The sequence below is a fragment of the Macrobrachium nipponense genome, chromosome 12 (genome assembly GCF_015104395.2).
Source record: "Macrobrachium nipponense isolate FS-2020 chromosome 12, ASM1510439v2, whole genome shotgun sequence".
Taxonomy (NCBI): domain Eukaryota; kingdom Metazoa; phylum Arthropoda; class Malacostraca; order Decapoda; family Palaemonidae; genus Macrobrachium; species Macrobrachium nipponense.
The window spans coordinates 40,934,698-40,957,315 of record NC_087205.1 but is presented as its reverse complement, the minus strand read 5'-3'; the positions used below and the strand labels follow the sequence as shown (position 1 = coordinate 40,957,315).

At 41.9% G+C, this 22,618-nt stretch overlaps 1 protein-coding gene across 2 annotated transcripts in view; it reads left to right on the top strand.

Annotated features, from left to right (window-relative positions):
- The window catches only part of LOC135224501 (tetratricopeptide repeat protein 39C-like), a 245,508-nt gene that overhangs the window by 167,605 nt on the left and 55,285 nt on the right, over positions 1-22,618 (top strand). For both annotated transcript variants that reach the window (XM_064263519.1, XM_064263517.1), the window contains exon 9: positions 2,841-2,955. In XM_064263519.1, the coding sequence (XP_064119589.1) occupies positions 2,841-2,955 (115 nt within the window). The remainder of the gene's footprint in view (positions 1-2,840; positions 2,956-22,618) is intronic.

Below are 22,618 nucleotides of genomic sequence, written 5' to 3'. Positions count from 1 at the left end.
ATACAAAAGTTTTTTTAAAAATTCGCGGAAAAATACTTTTAGGCCTACCAGCCAAAAACTCTTGAATCATGCGCCTTGGGGGATGCTTGGAGTTCACGGATCAAGGTGTTGTTTTGTTTACAATCGTTATGCAGGCGCGCAAGCGCGAATTTCTTTCTTGCTGCACTAAAAAGTATCTGTGACACATCTCGGAAATTATTTCGTCACTTTGACATAATTTTTGTACCATTTTTAATTTGCCGTTACATGGAGTATTATATATGAAAATGTGCGCAATTTTATGTAGAATACAACAAAAAAATACTCATGATTGTAGCTTTCATCAATTTTGAGATATTTTCATATAAATAACGATAAGTGCCAAAATTTCAACCTTCGGTCAACTTTGACTCTACCGAAATGGTCGAAAAACGCAATTGTAAGCTAAAACGCTTATATTTTAGTAATATTCAATCATTTACCTTAATTTTGCAACAAATTGGAAGTCTTTAGAACAATATTTCGATTTATGGTGAATTTATGAAAAAACTTTTTCCTTACGTCCGCGCGGTAACTCTTCCAAAAAAAATCTTACATGCGATTGTGGTAATGTTTGCACCATTTTAAATTAGCCGTTACATAAAGTTTTATATATGAAAATGTGCGCAATTTCATGCACAATACAACTAAAAACAACCCATGGTTGTAGCTTTTATCAGTTTTGAAATATTTTCATATAAAAAATGATAAGTGACAAATTTTCAACCTTCGGTCAACTTTGACTCTACCGAAATGGTCGAAAAACGCAATTGTAAGCTAAACCGCTTATATTCTAGTAATATTCAAGCATTTACCTTCAGTTTGCAACAAATTGGAAGTCTCTAGCACAATATTTCGATTTATGGTGAATTTATGAAAAAAATAACATTTTCCTTACATCCGCGCGGTAACTCTTCCGAAAAAATCATACGTGCGATTGTGGTAATGTTTGCACCCTTTTAAATTAGCCGTTACATAAAGTTTTATATATGAAAATGTGCGCAATTTTATGTAGAATACAACAATAAATAATTGAAGGTTGTAGCTTTTCTCATTTTCGAAATATTTGCATATAAATCACGATAAATAGAAAAAAAACCACATTCGGTCAACTTTGACTCTACCGAAATGGTAAAAAAACGCAATTGTAAGCTAAAAATCTTACAGTCTAGTAATATTCAGTCATTTATCTTCATCTTGAAACAAATTCGAAGTCTCTAGCACAATATTTAGATTTATGGTGAATTAAAAAAAAAAAAAAAAAAAAAAAAAAACTTTCCTTCCCTCCGCGCGTGGATTCTCCGCCACAAATCTCCGAAATGCGTACGTCCCATTCTCGGAATATTTGCTCCGTTCCATATTAGGCATTTCATAGAGTTTTATATATGAAAATGTGCGCAATTTCATGTAGAATAAAACGAAAAATATTTGAAGGTTGTAGCTTTTCTTATTTCCAAAATAATTGCATATAAATAAATATATATAAAAAAATTCGACATTCGGTCAACTTTAACTCGTCAGATATGGTCGAAAACTGCATTTGTAAGCTAATACTCTTACAGTATAGTAATATTCAATCATTTGTCTTCATTTTGAAAGAAATTGGAAGTCTCTAGGACAATATTTAGATTTATGGTGAATTTTTTAATAAAATATTTGTTTACGTCCGCATGTTGCGAATTCATGCATTATTTTGTGATAATATTTTCTCTGTGTTGCTTTTATCGTTTTACAATGTGTTATATACCAAAATTATTGCAATTTAGTGTACATTACAACAACAAAAAAGTAACTTGTTACCTTTAACCGTTTTGCGCACAGCGCGTTTTGAATACAATTATATATGAAATTTCGTTTTTGCGCTATCATATATTGCATTACTTATATACGATAATGATAATTTTTTTCATTTCTGATGGTTGCATACTAACCTTCAGCCAATGACAAAAAAAGGAGCCAAAAATGAACTCTTAATCTTGAAAACTAAGCGTGCTGTGATTTTTTGAAAAAAATATTTTTTCCGCTTCCGCGCTCGCTCTGAAACACCTCCGGCACACAGGAGACTTTTTTTTTTTTTACCGCTTCGGCGTTTAAGGGTTAACTTAGGTGTAGAAGAAATATCTGCCGTTGCCTTGGTGAAAAAATGGACAAAACTCCTGGAGCGAAAAGACGTGAAGCACACACAAAGACTGCTAATACAGGAATGAGCTAGCCGCGTGGGTATTAGTAGTAGTAGCGAGTGGAGGGTGAAGCGGGGGACGCTTGGAACGGCTCCCACCGCAGAGGGTTTTTGAAGAGGGAATCTTCTAAGTGGCAGAGGATCTGTGAATAGTAGCTTCCACTTCGTCCCTTTACTTATACCGACACCCTTTGGGGTGCTCGCGCTGAGGGTAGTAACTTCAGCATACCATGTAAGCTTTTTCTCTGGTATATTTAGGATATATTTATACTTGAAAAATGAGCTACAGGGATTTTTCACCGGCAGACACAGGTCGAACCCAGAAAATGTTATTTTTTATATCATATTTGAAAGTTATTTGGCATAATGTTATGAATAAGAATAGTGAGTTTCATGACAATATTGTGATGGATTCTATAATTTCCAGTACTATGTAAAAGGCAATTATGACAAATCCTTCTTTACAGTCTCCTTTTTCAGTCAGTGATCTTGTATATCATTCATAGTTGCATTAGTTACCCTGCTACCGAAATATGTACTGATAATATTTAGCAAGATTACAGTATTCTGATACATAATCACAAAAAGTTATCTTTAAGAGATTTTACGTATTGATACTAATACTGTATGGTTTTCTTTCCAGTCCAAAAATGATGTTGTATCTAAAAACTACTGTTTATTGCGTGCCTATGAGCTTCTGTACTTATGGAATGCTATGTCTTCATGTTCCTTGCAGCATAGACTCCAGATGGTTGAGGGTTAGTCTGGAAAGTGTTTATGTATGTCACTATAGATCCTTTGTTGTAGAATTTTGGTTTTAAAAAATTTCTTCAGATAAATTTGGCAAAATATGATTTATTAGGATATCATGAATATGCATCTTATTGAAAACAATAACGTGTTAATAATTACAGTGAATGTTAAATGTACCATATGTAGGTTTTTGTATTTGGCAACTAACTCTTAAGCATCATTCATGTCTCTTATCAGTGTTTCCTTTTTTATCATTAGACAGATTAGTTTTCCCCTTTCTTTGTTGTTAACTTGAAATTTTTATCTTTGTATAGTACTTTTACAGTCGCCACGTGGAATAAATACTAACTGCTTTTGCATTTTGTTTTGTGGCTTTAATTTAAATTAAGTCAATAATTCATATTTTTGGAATTTTATAATTTATACAGGACTTATTTGTGTATTTCCCTAGCTGTGCTGTAACTTTTTACCAAGAATGAATTATTAGTCAAGTGATTTACATGTGTTAATATTACCGTGGACCCCCCGTATTCACATTCTCTCGGGAACATTTCCCCGCATTATTCGTAAAAAATTAGCCTATTCGCGTTATTTTTCTATAATAAATATCCACAAATTCCTGGTTTTTCCTATCAGTTTCATCATGAAATGCACTTTTTGTGATAAAACTATGAAAAAACCAGGTATAAAAATTTTTAGTGGGTTTTTATTGAGTTTTAACTAACAAAATAGGAGGTTTTAAGCATTTTTATAGGGGTTCTAACTATTCATGGGGGCGGGGGGGCGGTTCTGGTACGCATCCCCTGTGAAAACGGGGGGACCACTGTATATGCCAACCTAGCCAGGCAATGGAACGCTATAAAATGACCAACATATAAAGCAAAACAATACTGAGAACAATTGAAAGATTGCACTGACCTTTGGTACTCTTTTTAGTCAAGTTACTGCAAGGCGTAAATATACTCAGTCAACGATTCATTACATTTACTCATCAATTAATACAGGCAGTCCCTCATTATTGGCAGCCTTGGTTATCGGCGATCTGGTTTTATGGCGCTTGTGTAGCCCTGAAAATCCCCAAACATCTATACAGGCGGTCCCCGGGTTACGACGGTTCCGGCTTACGACGTTCCGAGGTTACGACGCTTTTTCTTAAATATTCAATGGAAAAATCCGTCCTGGGTTACAACGCTTGTTCCGAGGTTACGACGCTGACACTTCCGACGCTCCGAGTTAACGACGCTTTTAAAAAACGCATACTATGATAAAAATCCTTTATAGTTTAGCACAGTATATTAATAAAAAAAAGTTTCTGGTTAGATTACAAAAAAAATTTTGAGGTTATGATGATTTTCGACACTTTTTATGTCGTATTTTTCTATGTTTTTTAGTGACGCCTCATATGCGAACTAGTTTCCGAGCGAATGAATACATACTAGCTTGCGGTGCGCAAAGTTTACATATAACAGTCCAAAAGCGCAAATAATGAAAAAATCATTGCTTGTTTCCAGTAATAATAACAAAACGAAGTTTCTGGTTAGATTACAACGCAAATTCCAAGTATCCAAAGAGAGACATTATCCAGTAATTTGATCAGGAGAGAGAGAGAGAGAGAGAGAGAAGGGAGAGAGAGAGAGAGAGAGAGAGAGGCCGAGAGAGAGAGAGAGAGAGGCGTCTTCCGACGCTCCGAGTTAAGAACAGAGAAGTGTTCGTTTTCATTAAACTGCCTCTGACTCATGCCAGTAAATGTTTTTGTTGATACTAATAATATAAGCCTATTTAAAGATACGTTTACTTTAATTAGTCTATATGATACGTAAATAGTAATCAACTGTTCTTGTAGCCCTCAAGATTTGGCAAAATCGAAGTATCCAAAGAGAGACATTATCCAGTAACTGGAACCTTGACATACGAATTTAATTTGTTCCGTTACCATCGTCGTATATCAAAACAGTTGTATCTCAAAGCATTTTTTCCCATTAAAAATAATGTAATATGTATTAATCCGTTCTAGCGCTATGAAACCACACCTAAACACAGCTAAATTACATAATATACACAATTTTATACACAAATAAAAGAGTAATAACACACATAATGATAAAATAACATAGCAATGTGATAAATGATAATAAATGTTAATAAAATCAATTAAAAAAAAGAAAGGAATTTTACTTACCACAACGAAAGATGACGTGAGGCCAGCAGGGGGAGGAGGTAGGGAAGGGTGGCAGGGAACGATTTGTTCTTTTTTTATTTACGTATGTACACTTATAACTACGTAATAAACACAAATGAAATAACATTGCTAAACTAATTTTTATTTATTTTTTAATCAGTTCGTAGTTTAGAAATAATGGTGATGCCTTTGGAAGGTTTTTATAGCTTTCTTCTGCTTGATGATCGTGGATATTGTAGAAGGATTTCGACCATACTCGTTTGCCAAATCGACGATACGAACGCCACGTTCATGCTTTGCTATAATTTCATGTTTTGCTTCCATCGAAATAATATTCTTGGGTTTTTTCTTATCACCTGCTTTGTCTTTAGCTTTGAGACCCGTGGTTAATAATAAAATAGACAAAATAACACGAAAAATAGGCGCAAATACAACGAACTAAACAACGACGTGTTAACATGCAGCACCAACAAACAAACAGACTGAACGCCATTTATCGGTCGCCTATACAACTAACACTCATCGCAAAATCGTATCTCAAATATTTCGTTGTATATCAAAGCTTATATTTTCGCAAATTTTCTGTTGTATCTCAAAACATTTGTATATTAGGGCAATCGTATGTCAAGGTTCCAGTGTAATTTGATCAGAGAGAGAGAGAGAGAGAGAGAGAGAGAGAGAGAGAGAGAGAGAGAGAGAGAGAGAGACGCCTTGGCGGCAACAATGGTCTCGGGGATTGACGTAACGTTTATTTTCTGAACAGATAGGACAGAGAAGTGTTCGTTTCATTAAACGGCCTCTGACTCATGGCAGGAAATGTTTTGTTGATGCTAATATATAAGCCTATTTAAAGATACGTTTACTTTAATTAGTCTATATGATACTAAATAGTAATCAGCTGTTCTTGTAGCCCTCAAGATTTGGCAAAATCACTCCAGGTTGTACATAAAACTTCAAGAATGTAGTGTCACCAGAGAATTACAATAGTTTTTACCTTCAAGAACCAGCATTCTTTTATGAAAATAACTCCAGGTTGTACATAAAACTACAGGAAACAACATGTAGTGTAACCAAAGGATTACAAGTAAGGTTTTTATAACTTTTTATTAGTTTAAGACATATTTCCAAGCGTCGTTCCGGCTTACGACGATTTTCGGCTTACGACGCGTCTCAAGAACGGAACCCCCGTCGTAACCCGGGGACTGCCTGTAGTTTTTTCCGATACATACCTGACAGAGGTGCCATTATTCAGTTAATGGCGGCAAAATACGGTTACAGGCAGTCCCCAAACCGGGGGGTTTGAGACGCATCGTAAGCCGGAACATTGTAAAAAATCCTAAGAAAACTTTTTTTTTTTAATGCTTTGGGTGCATTGAAAACTATGTAAACTGCATTCTTATTGCATTTTTCATCAAAAAAACCTTCAAATATTGATTTCTGGTCTTAGCCTGTGTCGCTCCGTGAAATGGTTCCTTTAGCACTCCTTTCTAAGGTATAAATATTGCTATCAATACCAGAGAAAAAGATATATGGTAATGCCAGAATAGTTCGGCTCGCTCACCTTTATTTGTGGTGTCGGTATGGTATCTGGGGCGAGCAAAACCGCTACCAGAGGTCCCCCTGCCATTTAGTCTCTTCCTTTCTCAATATCCCTCGTCTACAAAGGAGCCGTTCCAAGCCCCCGCTACCCGCTACTGCTACAACTAGCGCTTTGTTTATCATTCCTTTTGATAGCACGACGTCGCTAACACGCGCTTTTTCTTGTGTAGTGATTTCGCTTTGGAATTTCTCCTTGCATCATGGAACGTCAGGTAGATACTTCATCTAAGTTGAGTACTGCAATTAATGTTTGGTATTATTCAGAGGTAGCGATACACATGTTTAACTGTGTTTTAATGGGTTATATGCGGGAGCGGTAGCCCGCGCTTTGCCACTCCCACGCCGCCATTTCGTGGCTCGCTACCGGCGTATATTTACGCTCTTATCGCACACCAATTGGTCTCCTATACTAATTGGAGTTGATTCTCATTCATGTAGCAGTTCCTTATGTATAATTTATAGATGCAATTCTATTTATCTGATGTTTTAATGCTTAGTCCAATCGCGGGGGATAGCTTACCGACCGAACCGCATGCTTTCGGGACGTAGCCTACTCAGTTAGCCTTATTTTACATCTTAAGGTTGGCATATCAACCATATATCTAGTTAAGATGTATTATATGCTATTATTTTGGTAAGACACCCTTGTCTTCTACGGTAGGATCCTGATCCATTCGTAGCCTATACATATTCGTCCTCTAGCCACCCTGGCAGTCTTGCCCTTTCGGTTAAATATTTCGATTCGGCATTCTAGGCTAAGCCGCTCAGAGTTGGCCAGGCCAACTAGTTCAGATCAATTTGATTTACAAAGTTAGGCCAGCCACTTGAGAGGACTCATTGCTTTCCCTTTCACTCCATATTTATTTCTCTCTTTCTTCTCCCCTGCGTTAGGACAGGATGTCTCTTGATGTATGTGTTTTTTTATGATTCATATTGAAATTTTGTAGTGCATGTTAGTAGACCTATAGGCCTAGTCTTGGTCGGTTGATCCTTCATACCATGTGGCTGTTCACCCGGCTGAGAAGGTTTCCACCTGACCGTGTATGAGCCACCCTGCTACCCCCCCCCCCCCCCCACTCACCCACCTCGGTGGAGTGCGGGGTGGGCAGGCCCTCCGTACCATGCCTTGTAGTGGGAACGAGGGCACCCTGTTCGGCTGAGCCGGGGTTGGCCACCTGGCTCACCCGAGCGGCATGCTCTCCGGTCCACAGTGTCATGTATTCCTTCCACGGTCTTGTTCACCCACCCTTTCAGCCCTCTAGCTTTGACTCGGAGGCATTTTCAGCCAATATGATGGAGCAGGTGGGAAGCATGGTAGGGAACTTGGTCCTGACCAAGTTCAAGAAATGCTCTCCCAGCTGTCATCCACGCTGGAAGCCTCAGGCCAAACCATCCAATCCTTAGCGGAAAGGATGGTGACCCAGGAGAATCTAGTTGCGGGTCTCCGGGATACAGTGGCAACAGGACTGCCTCAGTCCGGACAGGCAACCCATCCCTTGCCAATGCCGGACCCTTCGAACCTACCTCCGTTCAAAAGCAACAATCCGTTCGTGGACGGTATGCTGACAATTGAGGGTTGCGGAACTCGAAGACTGGAGGACTGTGAGTTCCATCCTCCAGGGCTCCAGTTCCCCTTTATTGGCTACATCCGTCTAACGGAAGACGCCATGATAAGGGAGGACAAAATCCCTAAAGAGACTGTCATCTTTCCCCGGGAGCAAGCACAACAAGCTTGGCTCTGAAGTCTGACAGAGTGGCAATGCGTCAACACTAGGTTGAAGGCCCACAGAAGCCCATTTACTATATTTACAGTAAATAAGGATACTCCAACCCCATGCGTGTCCAAGGTGGCTGAGCTGACTATGCAGGCTGCCATGAAGGACAAACCCATGCCCCAGCTCCAGGAGACGGATTTACCTTCCCTTCTGGTCCCCGGAACCTCAGACTGCTGGGTAGATGCGCCTGCCATTTTCTTGGCAGGTAAGCTGACGCCGGACTGCGGTAACACGCTGTTCAGCGAGCGGCTCCCTAGACTCCCGGACAGCCTAGTCAAAGCGGAATACGACGCTCGATTAAGGCTCAGCAGGTCCCTCAACTCCGTCACCACGGCTGAAATGACTTCCCTCATCTATTCGGATGAGCCGTTATTTAAAGTCCTTACCAAGTCACTACTACATACAATGCAGTGTGACTTGTACGATTTCATTATAGCACGGCGGAATTGTAGGAAGTACATTCTGGCGGACACAACAATCCGCCATGAACCCAATAAGCTGATTGGATCCTCCATCTGGGGAACAAACCTTTTCCCCGATTCCGCCGTTGATGAAGTTTTGGCGGAAGCTGCGAGGGTGAACCAGAGTCTCAAGATCCGTTGGGGGCTCATTCCAAAAAGGAAACCTGAGGCCACCGGATCGAATCCAAAAGGAAAGAAGAAGCTGAGGAAGTTCCAGCCCTTCCAAGCCTCCCAACAACAGACTATGGTCCAGGCGGTTCCGGTGGCTCAAGTAGGTCAACCGTCTATGACGAAGGCGCAACCGCAACAGCAGTATGTGCTTTTGGCTCAGCCGCCACAGCAAACCCAGGCTTCAACCTCCTTCGCCGCCTCTCCGGCTTACAACGCGACCTTTGAAACTCAGATGTTTCAAGGGTACAACAGGTTCGCCAGAGGCAGCCGCGCCAGAGAAGCCTTCCGTCACAGAGGCAGCGGAAGAGTCTCCAACCGAGGCAAGGGCTTCCGGGGAGCACGTGGTGGCCGACCATCTGCCAACCAGTGAGAATCCCCAGGTAGTAGGGAGGCTGTACCTCTACCAACACCGGTGGGGGTTCAGCACCTGGGCACAGAGTATCGTGACCAAAGGTCTGGGATGGAGGTGGCTACAAGGTCCTCCCCCATCCAACACCTTTTACCAAAAACCGACGGCGGAACTGATAGAGTATACCCGAGAACTACTTCAGAAAAGGGTAGTATCACGAGTAAAAAACTTAAAGTTTCAAGGCCGCTTGTTCAGCGTGCCAAAGAAAGACTCAAACAAACTAAGAATAATCCTAGACTTGTCCCATCTAAACTCATTCATTCATTGCGACAAGTTCCGAATGCTGACCGTTTCGCAGGTGCGGACCTTGCTTCCCCGTGGGGCTGTCACCACCTCTATAGATCTTACAGACGCCTACTATCATATCCCGATAGCAAGACACTTCCGCCCATTCCTAGGCTTCAGACTAGGAAAGAAGGCTTATTCCTTCAAAGTAATGCCATTCGGGCTCAACATAGCGCCCAGAATATTTACCAAGATAGCAGAAACAGTGGTCCAGGAATTGAGGACTCAGGGAATAATGTTAGTAGCCTATCTGGACGACTGGCTCATATGGGCCACAGACGTCAAAGAATGCCGCAAAGCGACGGTCAAGGTAATAGAGTTTCTGGAACACCTAGGTTTCCAGATAAACAGGAACAAGTCCCGGCTAACTCCTGAGTCACGTTTCCAGTGGCTAGGAATCCGGTGGGATCTAGACTCTCACACACTATCAACTCCGCCGACGAAGCGAAGAGAAATAGTCAAGGCCACAAGACAATTTCTCAAAAACAAGCAGACGTCCCGGAGGAACCAGGAAAGAATCCTAGGTTCACTCCAGTTTGCATCAGTGACAGACGTGCTGCTGAAAGCAACTCTAAAGGATATAAACCGGGTTTGGCGTTCGAGAGCGAACCGGAGATCCCGGGACAAAATTTCATGCATCCCGGCGATCTTACGCAAGAGACTCTGCCCCTGGACAGAGATCAAAAGTCTGTCGAAAAAAATACCCTTAGAATTTTCTCTGCTGGCTCTAGTAGTCCACACGGACGCCTCCTTGAGCGGCTGGGGCGGATATTCACAATACAAGAAAGTACAGGGAACCTGGTCAATGTCATTCCGCCAGTTACATATCAATGTACTAGAGGCAATGGCAGTGTTTCTAACTCTGAAAAAACTTTTACCAGCCAAGAAAATCCATATTAAGCTAGTATTAGACAGTGCAATGGTTGTTCACTGCATAAACAGGGGAGGCTCCAAGTCGAGCCATGTGAATCATGTGATGATAGCCATATTTGCCCTAGCAGACAGGAACCAATGGCACCGATCGGCCACTTACCTAGCGGGAGTGAGAATTGTAGTGGCAGACGCTCTGTCGAGGTCCACTCCGCTGGAGTCGGAATGGACTCCAGACGGAGAGTCATTCAAATGGATCTGCCAACAAGTGCCAGGGCTTCAAGTGTATCTTTTCGCCACGGAGTCGAACCACAAACTACCATCTTATGTGGTCCCCAACCTGGACCCTCTGGCTTATGCCACGGACGCTATGGCAATAGAGTGGAATATCTGGAAGAGAATTTACCTCTTTCCTCCAGTGAATCTACTACTGAAGGTCCTGAACAAACTCAGGACTTTCAAAGGTCACATTGCACTAGTGGCCCCCAACTGGCCAAGAGCAATTGGTTCACTCTACTAGTAGAATTAGGACTCCGGCCCCAGCGGATTCCCAATCCCAAACTGATGCAGCTGGTACAAACGCAGACTATGTCCGCTTCCTCAGGAATTCAGAAAACCCTAACTTTATGGACTTCATGAAGTTTGCGGCACAGAAGGATGCCAACACTGATCCTCAGAACATACGGTTTCTAGAATCAGATAAACGAGAATCAACCCTGCGTCAATATGATTCAGCAGTAAAGAAGCTAGCCACCTTTTTGGAGAACTCAAATCCACAAACCATGACTACGAATCTAGCAATAACCTTTTTCAGAACCTTATTCGAAAAAGGATTAGCAGCAAGTACGATTACTACAACCAAATCGGCACTTAAGAAAATTTTCCAATTTGGATTCAATATTGATCTGACAGATTCGTATTTTTCATCTATTCCAAGGGCTTGTGCTAGACTTAGACCAATAAACAGACCTTGAATGGTCTCCTGGTTCTTTAATGATGTCCTTAAGCTAGCTTTGGACACTGTTAACGAATCATGTTCTTATATAACGCTCCTAAGGAAAACATTATTCCTAATAAATCTAGCCTCAGGGAACCGGAACATATTGAGTTCCTTCCCTCAGGAGAACGATTACTCTTACCAGATCTTCAATTTTTGACTAAAAATTAGGACCCACAAGATAGATGGTCCCCATGGAAGATTGTCCCACTGCCTCAGGACCCGTCCCTATGTCCAGTTAATTCACTAAGAGCTTACTTAAGCAGAACTGCCTCGAAATCTTCAGGTCCCTTGTTTATTAGAGAAAAGGGTGGCACTATCTCCCTAAGAGGAATCAGACAACAGATTCTATACTTTATCAAACAAGCTAACCCGGAATCATTCCCACGGGTGCATGATATTAGGCGGTAGCCACCTCAATTAATTATTTTCAACATATGAATTTTGACGATCTCAAAAAGTACACAGGCTGGAAATCTCCTACAGTATTTAAATGCCACCACCTAAAGTCGTTAGAGGCCCTTAAATTCCCAGCAGTGGCAGCAGGGAACACAGTTTCCCCTGACACCGCATAGAGCAGAATTAATTAGTTTAATAGCTACGTCTCTCTCTACATCTCTCTCTCTCCTACCTGCCTCGCTAGCATTCTTGACCTTAGCTCGGTTGTTTCTGGATTGCACATTGTACATTGGCTTGCACCTATGATGTATCATGATAAATCTGATTCTACATATGTATATCTGTGTCTATGATCGTGTAATTAAATTCCTGTTTATTAGTGTGTGATTTATTAATGTTACTTGTTGGATTATACAACCCTAGTTAGTAGATAAGTTTTTAGGTTAAGGATTATTAAAATTCTCATAGTATTAAGGAATTTTATTACTTACTTGTAGATTAAATAACTAATATTAAATAGTATTTAATGTTTTTCAAGTTTCAATTTCCTTACAGTAATCTATCTACACTAACTTTCCAAGCTGGTGGGGCCAATTCTCTGTTACTATTTCATGGAGCGACACAGGCTAAGCCCAGAAAAGGGATTTTGACAAAGGAAAAATCTATTTCTGGGTGGTGACCTGTGTCGCCCAGTGAAACCCACCCTCTATTCCACACCCTATCTGGCCCAAGCTTGGGTGCTATCTACAGGAATGATAAACAAAGCGCTAGTTGTAGCAGTAGCGGGTAGCGGGAGCTTGGAACGGCTCCTCTGTAGACAAGGGATATTGAGAAAGGAAGAGACTAAATGGCAGGGGGACCTCTGGTAGCGGTTTCACTCGTCCCAGATACCATAACAACACCTTAAATAAAGGTGAGCGAGCCGGACTATTCTGGCATTACCACCATATAGCTTTTTTCTCTGGTATTTATAGCAATATTTATACCTTAAAAAGGAGTACTAAAGGAATCATTTCACTGGGCGACACAGGTCACTTCCCAGAAATAGATTTTTCCTTCGTCAAAATCCCTTTATTTTGCATTTTTGGTATCATATTTCATCTGCCAGATGAGCGTTGTAGGCGTCGTAATTCTGGAAATAATGTCTGATAAATATAATTGAGAAGCACCTTAACCTTGGAACGTCGTAACCTGAACCCGTCGTAACCCGGGGACTGCCTGTATTGATGCTGATAAGTGCTGAAAATCACCAGCCATCAGAACGGAATCCCCCACCAATAATGAGGGACTCCCTAACACATTTTGGTTTATGAATTACAAATACCAGGGGCTGACATGAATTAATAAGTAGCTAAGATTATAAAGACTTTTTTGGTGGTGTGCCCTAAAAGGTGAAATTTTGCATTGCATGGAGATGAGTCAAGATGAGACAAATGCAAGGGCGAGATGAGTGTGTCCTTGGTCATACATGATAAAGGCATCCCTCTGAAAGAGGATGGTGTCACAGTAACTATAGGATTGGTGACTATTGAAGCTCTAATATCATGCAATTGAAATAATAAGGATTCACTTGATATCAACATGCCCACGAATGGCACAGCCGATCAAAACTCACTTGCATCGCACTATTCACAGATTGGAATCAGACTAGCATGCAGGCTGAGAAAAGGATTGACTAGGGGTGTAAAGGGGGTTTTATTAATGGAGAGAGAAATACATGTAGTGAATTACTAGAGTTACTCGGAGGGGTTCGTTAACAGAAGCCTAGAAATATATCAGTAGGAGGAAAAACAAGCTACCAAAATACTTGAGTCTTAGGCTTACTGTAGGAGTCTAAACCAATGATCCAGTACACGAGCCCCTGTCAGACGTCCCACTCCATAGGATGATATCACTGGTGCTGATGCCGCAACACAGCTAAGGAGTATTGTGACTGTCAACGCTGTCACTTCTGAGGAAGATTCTCCACCCCAGGATGCTGACAGAACTCTCCAGGCACTCCGAGCCGCAGCAAGAGGAGACCCATCATATACCCGTCTTCTAAACTGTGTGACTTCAGGATTGCCCTCAAATTGTTATGACCTTCACAACTCCTTACTACCATTCTGGAAATTGAGGGACAACCTTTCAACTGATGATGACCTTGTTTTTTACAGATCAAGAATTGTGGTTCCTTCCACCTTTCACCGTCACACTCTCGCCCGTCTTCATGACAGTCACCGAGGTGTGGAAGTCACAAAGCGATGCGCTAGGAAGACTGTTTTTTGGCCAAGCATTGACTCTGACATCATTAGTAATGTCAGAGTCTGTGAGTCTTGTCAGATGTTGCAGCCCAGTCTCCAACAGGAACCCCTTTTGAATGACAATCATCCTATGAGGCCCTTCGAGTCTGTCTTGGCTGACTTTTTTAGCGTCACTGGAAAATCCTTCTTTGTTGTCCCTGACCAACTCTCTGAGTGGCCTGTTGTTGTCCCGTGTAAAGGCGACACCACTGCTTCCAACACGATAAGGATCTTTTGTCACTACTTCAGGGAGGTTGGTGTTCCTGTGAGCCTTAGGACTGATGGCAAACCACAATTCACCAGCCAAGATTTCCAGGATTTCTTGAAACGTTGGGGTGTCCACCACATGATGTCTTCACCACACTACCCACAGTCCAACAGCCATGCCGAAGCTGCTGTAAAATCCATTAAGCACCTGATCCTTCTTGCAATATTGACTGTGAGGAGTTTGACCAGGGCCTTTTGGAACTGCGTAATACCCCCAACATCATAGGCAGTGCTTTTTACCATTTGTAATTTGTTTCTTACCTTGGTTATTAAAACAATAATTTTAAGAAAATTTTTATTTTCCTTTCATAAAAATTTTTTGTTTACCAAGCTTGTATGGCCAATTCTCTGCTACTATTTCACCGGCCGACACAGGTCGAGCCCAGAAAAGGGATTTTGACAAAGGAAAAATCTATTTCTTGGGGAAGACCTGTGTCGCCCGGTGAACCCATCCCTCTCTGTTCCTTTTCCCCACCCTTTAGCTGGCCCAAGCTTGGGTGTGTATTTCAGGAATGAAGGTTTCTGGCAGAGGTAGTAGTAGCGAGTGGAAGGTAGACGTTGTAACGGCACCTCTCTAGAGGGGGATTTTGAGAGAGGAGACTTCTAATTGGCAAAGTATCTGTGGTAGTGGCTTCCACTCGCCCCTGTGCTATACCGACACCCTATGAGGGTGAGCGAGCTGGAGGTAGTAACTCCAGCATTCCATATGGCTTTTTTCTCTGGTATATTTAGCATTTATTTATACCGAGAAATGAGTGCTATAGGGACATTTCACCGGGCGACACAGGTCTTCCCCCAGAAATAGATTTTTCCTTTGTCAAAATCCCTTTATTACTACAATATAGGCAGTCCCCGGCTTATGACGGGGGTTCTGTTCTTGAGATGCGTCGTAAGTCGAAAATCGTTGTAAGCCAGAAAATCTTCAAAAATTCTAAGAAAACCTTACTTTTAATGCTTTGGGTGTATTAAAAACTATGTAAACTGCATTTTAATTGCATTTTTCATTAAAAACCTTTAAATATTGATTATTTTGCATTTTTTGTCATATTTCTTCTGCCAGATCGGCATTGTAAGCGCCGTATCCCTGGAATATGCGTCGTAAACCTGGAAATAATTTCTGGTGAATATAATTGAAAAGCATTGTAACCTCGGAACGTCATAAGCTGAACCAGTCGTAAGCCGGCGACTGCCTATACCCGGGAATCTCACTGAATGATCGAATTCCTTGGAATTCCTGGCATTCTCAGTGTTATGGCTTTCTATAATTTCCAAACACTCGGGCGAGATAGACATTCCTGTTAACTGTTATTACGAAAATCGGGAGTCTCGCTAAGCCATTAAATTCCTTGGAATTTCTGGTGTTCACAGAGTGATTTGCTCTTCTGTGATTTTTAAACACTCGGGCAACAGGCATTCTGGTTCCAAGGGTGCTGCGTTGGGTATACTCGTACGGGTCTCTCCGAGTGTACAATCCCCAAGGGGGGTTGTACATCCACAGTCAGTGATTGGTAGTCTTCTCTCCATCATGATAGTGGTGCAGGGCGAGAGAAGGGACCAAGCCGCGTTGGTGGCTCAAACCCACCTGTGAAAGCCGTTATGGCTATTCTTCAGGTGCCAAGATCGATGTCGCTGTTCCTTGGGATAAGGCATCTGAAGGAGATAGGAGGAGATCATCTGTGTAGTCCTCTTTGTGATATTCGATCATGGAGAAGATAGATGCGTAGCAAGACGTGAATGCTTCATTTAACAGAATGAGAACATCGCAAGTTAGGAGAAGAGCGGGCAAGAACAGTCACTCCTCTCTTTTTTTTCCTCTACTTCTTGGTTATACTGGAATGAACAAAGAAATAAGAGGAATTCTATGGAGTCTACTCCTCTGAGTTCAAACCTGAGAGACTGTTTTGTTTCAATTTTATGATCTTACTGAACATGTGTCAATCTGTTCAGGATGGATAGCACTGAGAGGTGTGAACGCCTCTCCAGTGCTACTGTTTTGGGAACAACCAGTTCAGCTTGAACTAGTCATCTTTGGTATCCTGTTATCATTGTAGAAGTCTCCCTTCCGGACAACTTCACCTTTGCTGTCTTCTTTAGAGAATGAAGAAGGTCCTTACTCATATCCCTCAAATGAAGAAGAATTAGCTGGAGTGTGATTTACACAAACCTTCAAATATTCTAGTATATTTCTCTCACAACATGATTCTGTTATCAGTTGCATCGCCCGAGTAGTAGGCGGATATCTGTAAGTTAATTCTTCTGGTATGTGACTGAGACGAATAGTACCTTCTCTTAATTAACCTGAAACTCATGACAGCTTTTCGGGCCTCCCAAGAGTTACTGGTTTTGATTTTGAGAAGACTAGTGGTATTGTTTCCCAACAACACCACAGCATTTGCATTATCACTGAAAAGGAGGGTTTTCTTCCCTCCCATTTCAGTTAAAATGCAGTTACTAGAATGCAGCTTTTTGTGCTCGATGGTTCTAGCCAAATGCATTCCATCATGGAATGCATTACCAGGCAACTCAGTATAATGAGTCGAGCGAGTGGTGTACGGCTCTTCCTCAGTACTGCTCGCTCTCCGAGATTCTTTTCGGTTTGGTATTGTTTCTCCTCTTTCAAGGATTAACTACAAATTTGAATCTCTCTGCCTGGCAGTCACAGACTTATGTCTCTGGTTGGCTCGGAATTCTTGCATAATACCTATCTCTCCTGCACCACATTTGCCGTTGCAAGAATTTTCAGAAAGATATATGTCATTAGACTCTTTATCATCTTTCTGTTTACCCCACGGTATAACCGAATTCTGTAGCCTAGTATTCTGTTTCATTGCATCTGCCTCATCTACTGCTGCGATGATGCAGAAAGATTTTCTTCAGACAATTTGAGTTTTGTCTTCTAATGTACATTTCCTAATTCATAGGGTGTTCAATTATTTTTTGTTATCTCCGAATTGTCAATGAATAACGGAAGACTCACGCCTGTTCCCCGCCCAACTAGCTCTGCTTCCAAAGTAAATAGAAACCTCTCCCTGATCCAACCCACAAGAAGCAGTTCTTCAGGCAGTACAATCCCTGTGTTTTCATCACTGAAAGACGCTCTGCCTTCGTTGCAAACTCTGACTTTCTCGCCGAGCAGCAATGAAATAGTGAATAATTTTTTCAATCCTCTGCGAAACAACAGGGATTAAAGCTGTCTTCACTGGTTGGTATTATCGACGGGACTTTTTCTGTGATCAGAATTGTGAGAGTTTACTTCTGTTGATTCAACTGTGAAGACGTAGGTCCACATTCACCTTAGTCATTCACTAGTAATATGTATAGTATTGTTTCTCCTTGGTTGAGATTCAACTACTGTTGAGAAACTTCTGTCTTGCCATCACAGGGACCTCCGTCTCTAGAAAGCACTTGACTCTCGACTCTCGTCTATGTGCACATGCCTTTTGAGAATCATCATCTCGTCTCTAAACATTGTTGGATAACAAGATAGACGATTTGTATGGTTGTTCTCAGCATAACCCTTCAAAAGGCGGGTGTCACGTTGAGATTACGCCTCAGATGCGTGGCAGTGCAATCAGTCCGCATCTGTTGACGAGTCCGAGTCCTTTATGATCTCTTAAGCCATGGACTTTGTATTGGTTGATCCAGATCAGCCATTACTTTGTCCTATTGGTGTGTAACTGTACCTATGAAGGATTGACACCCTTCATTGAGTATGTGATGCCTTTATCCACTACAGACTGCCAATGTAGAAGTGTTCAATGACACATCTTCTCCGAGTCTTATGAGATCGTGAGAGACTTCTCTGCAGTTGGATAATCCAGTGGATGGGTACATTTCATCACTGCAGAATATGTCAGACCGGAAGATAGATGTTCATCACTGCAGAATATGTCGGACCGGAAGATAGATGAGGTCTCATTGCAACCATATTTATATATTTCTTCTTTTAGGTCTGCCCACAGGTCCTTGAAACCTCTTTTCCTTGGTCTTGGACTGGTGTTGGATACTCACAGGTTGTGTTTGCTTACCTGTCTCCTTCAAGAGGACAAGTTGCATCTTGCCTATGGTGTGTGGTTCTAGAGGTAAGAAGGATGTGAGAGTGACTGGCTTCTCCACCTTCCCCTCCTCATCCTTCTACTCCTCTTCCTTCAGGTTGAGGATAGGACTCGAACTTACCCTGGCTGGTCGGGCAATTGATGCGGTAAGCTTACACATCGAGCTTCTTTTCTATTTTTCTTATCAGAATCATAGAAGCAATCTATCTCCTTCCTCTAGCAAGGGGAGGAAGGAGACTGGCAATAATGCAAACCCTTCCCAGAACTTTGCATTAATGCCTCTGACTCTAAATATTCTTCCCGCCCATTTTTGGATGAGTTGCGATTCCTCACTCATTTCGAAAAGGCCCAGAAGTCTGAGTCTTGATCATGCAACTCCTATACTCTGATCAAGTTGTCAGAGGCAGGGGACTCCTCCTCGCTATTACGACCAGGGGGAATAGCCCAGGTGGGCAGAACTCCAGTCAGTTCTAGAGGCTCACTCACATTCTTCCCACCAATCAGTGAGAATTCCTTATGTAAAGGACCAAGGGTTTGTATATCTTGGTGGAACAAATCACAGTTTTTGAAAGTAAATTGTATTTTTCTTAACTATACAAAACTGAGGTCTTTACATTAATACCCACCCCATGCCACCCCTCAATCTGAAACCTGTGCTGAAAGGCAAAGTGGAGTGTTTACATTTGGGGAGGCGGGCCTACGTGCCTACCAGACGGTAGTTACTGCCTAACCACTTTGTTCAAGAATTTAACGGCTGTATTCCAGCCTACACTGAAAGTAATTCCTTATGTAAAGGACCTCAGGTTTGTATAGTTAGGGAAAATACAATTTTCTTTCAAAAATTGTGATATTACACATGTAAATCTCACGAAGCCATGATTGGGGTAGAGTCGTCGAGATTATAAGGAATGACCTGGTGAAGAACGCGTTGATCCTGGTTAAGATAGCCTCCTTGTTGTAAATGCTGGTAAAGTCAAATACTGACTGACAACTTTGCTTTATCTTTACTTCAGCCAGATGCAGCTACAAGACAACAGGCATGAGATTGTCCTTATTTTGGTCAAAAGCCAATTAACCCTGTAGTACTCTATTAATCCTGTGTCTCACGTAGGGCATGGGTTGGCGGACCAGTGTGGAGTGGGCGAGCAAGAACAAGGAACGTTTGCTCACTACCAGAGCCAAAATACTTTTGAGAACAAACCCATGCCACTGCTTCAGGTACAGTGGTACCTTGAGATACGAAAAGCTAATACGAAAAATTTTACGGCTCTACATACGAAAATTGCTCAAGATACGAAAGGTTGTTGCTGTAAAGTCCGAGATTCACCCGGACCACCGATAACAATTTGGAAACTCGTGCGCCGCCAACTGAGTAGACTTGCCACCATCCTCTGCTCTCCCATTGTTCCTGATGCTAGTCACCGCCATGAGATCCTTCTCTCCTATTGGTCAGCATTCTTCCCATCATGCATCTACTACGTAGCAGCGTGCCTCGGCCACTCGTCCCAGCATCGTTATCTTACGCACGCGGTATTCGTTTGTTCTAACGATTTCGTTTATTAACGTAAATTTGTTAGTGATTTTGTTGCAGTATACGTACTTTATCGTGTTGTGTGAGAACTTTACTCTACTTATACATAAATTACGTACAGTATATACGTAGTCATGGGTCCCAAGAAAGTTGAAATTCACGGAAAGAAGAGGATGCTCTCTTTGGAGACGAAGATGGAGATTATCAAAAAGTGTGAAGCTGGTATGCGATTGAGTGTGATCGCCAAGGAATACGGCTGAAATCCTTCGACAATAGGCACCATCCTTAAGCAGAAGGATGTCATTAAAGCAGTTACACCTTCCAAGGGCATCACTATTTTGTCCAGCAAGAGGAGCCACGTGCACGGCGAGATGGAAAGGCTTCTTCTTGTCTGGATAAAAGACAAAGAAATCGCTGGCGATACGTTAACGGAGATGGCAGTCTGCCACAAGGCCAGCGCTATTTTCGGCGATTTGATTGCCCAGGCTGAAGACGACAGAGGAGAAGGGACATCAACGCCAACCCCAGAGTTCAAGGCTTCGCATGGGTGGTTCGAGAAATTCCGTAAACGGACTGGCATCCATTCGGTGGTGTGGCATGGGGAGGCTGCCAGCTCAGACATGAAAGCGGCCGAAGCCTTTAAAAAGACGTTCGAGGAGATGATGACCAAGGAAGGCTGCAGTTCTCAGCAAGTCTTCAACTGTGATGAGACTGGCCTTTTTTGGAAAAAAAAAGGCCTCGTCGGACGTACATCACGGAGGAAGAGAAGAACTACCCGGGCATAAGCCTATGAGAGACAGGCTTATTCTCGCACTTTGTTCAAACGCCAGTGGGGATTGCAAGGTGAAGCCCCTACTGATCTATCATTCCAAGACTCCTCGAGCCTTCAAGGCCCACAAAGTGCTTAAGAAGAAGCTTCCAGTGATGTGGAGGGCTAATGCGAAAGCCTGGGTAACGAGGTTTTTGTTCACAGAGTGGGTAAATCTGTGTTTCGGCCCGACAGTGAAGAAATTCTTGGAAGAGAAGTGCCTCCCTCTGAAATGTCTGCTGGTGTTGGACAATGCCCCTGCCCACCCTCCTGGCCTCGAGGAAGATATCTTAGCGGAGTATTCCTTCATCAAGGTTCTTTATCTTCCGCCTAACACCACCCCTCTCCTCCAGCCCATGGACTAGCAAGTGATATCGAACTTTAAGAAGCTGTACATACGTAACATCTTTTCAAGAGATGTTTCGACATCACTGATACCACAAACCTCACTTTGCGTGAATTTTGGAAGGAGCATTTCGATGTTGTGATATGCATCCGACTCATTGGCCAAGCTTGGCAGGAGGTTTCGAGGCGAACCTTGAATTCCTCGTGGAGGAAACTCTGGCCTGATGCCATACCTGCCCGAGACTTCGAGGGATTCGACGTGGGCGAAGCTGGTGCTGCAGATTCAGAAACAGTTGACGATCGTGAAACTGTTTTGGAACCAGATCTTAACGAGATCGTTGCACTCGGCAAGTCCATGGGGCTGGTCGTTGACAAGGACGACATCAACGACCTTCTCGAGGAGCACCAAGAGGAGCTCACGACGGATGACCTGAAGGAGTTCGAGGACATGCACATAACGTTCTCTAGCAGCGGCGAGGAGGAGGAGGACGACCCTATGACAGCGGCAGAAATTAAGGATGTTCTAGCTGCTTTTCATAAAGTGCAATCGTTTGCTGAAAAAAGACACCCCAAAAAGGCTTACACAGGTCGTATGCTTGCACAGTTTGATGAGGCCTGCCTGAGTCGTTTCAGGAACATTGTGAAAAGTAGGCAGAAGCAATCTTCCTTGGATAGTTATTTTTTAAAGAGGCCTTTAGTATTAGCAGGAGTAAGCAAAAAGGAAGAACCAAGTGATACTAAAAAACAGAAATTGAAAGTGGTGATGAAGTTGAAATTTTGTAAAAAAAGAAAAGAAAAAAATAAAAGACATACATAAAGTAAAATAAAAGTTAAAAAAAATGTAAAAATCAAAAAAAGACAAAAAAAATTTTTAATTTTAGTTTTTTGTAAAGTTAAGTGTTACAGTTTTGTTAATGTGTTTCGTAAAGTTTAGTTTATGTATGTTTTCCTTACATTTTTTTATGTGTTTCATAAAGTTGAGTGTACGTATGTATCTGCCGTTTGTCCTCCTCCTCTGTCGCCACTTTCGGAGATAGCCTCACTCGAAAGGTAAGCTTCCACATTTTACTACATACGTACAGTATTTCTTGTGTACCATGTACACTAATACACTTTATTTACAGGTAATTAGCAGTACGTATTAAATTAGGTATTGAATGGTCCAAATTGTTGTAGTATTTCATTGTTTATAGGTCAATTTAGCTTTTATTATGAAATTTAAAATGCGGTCCAAG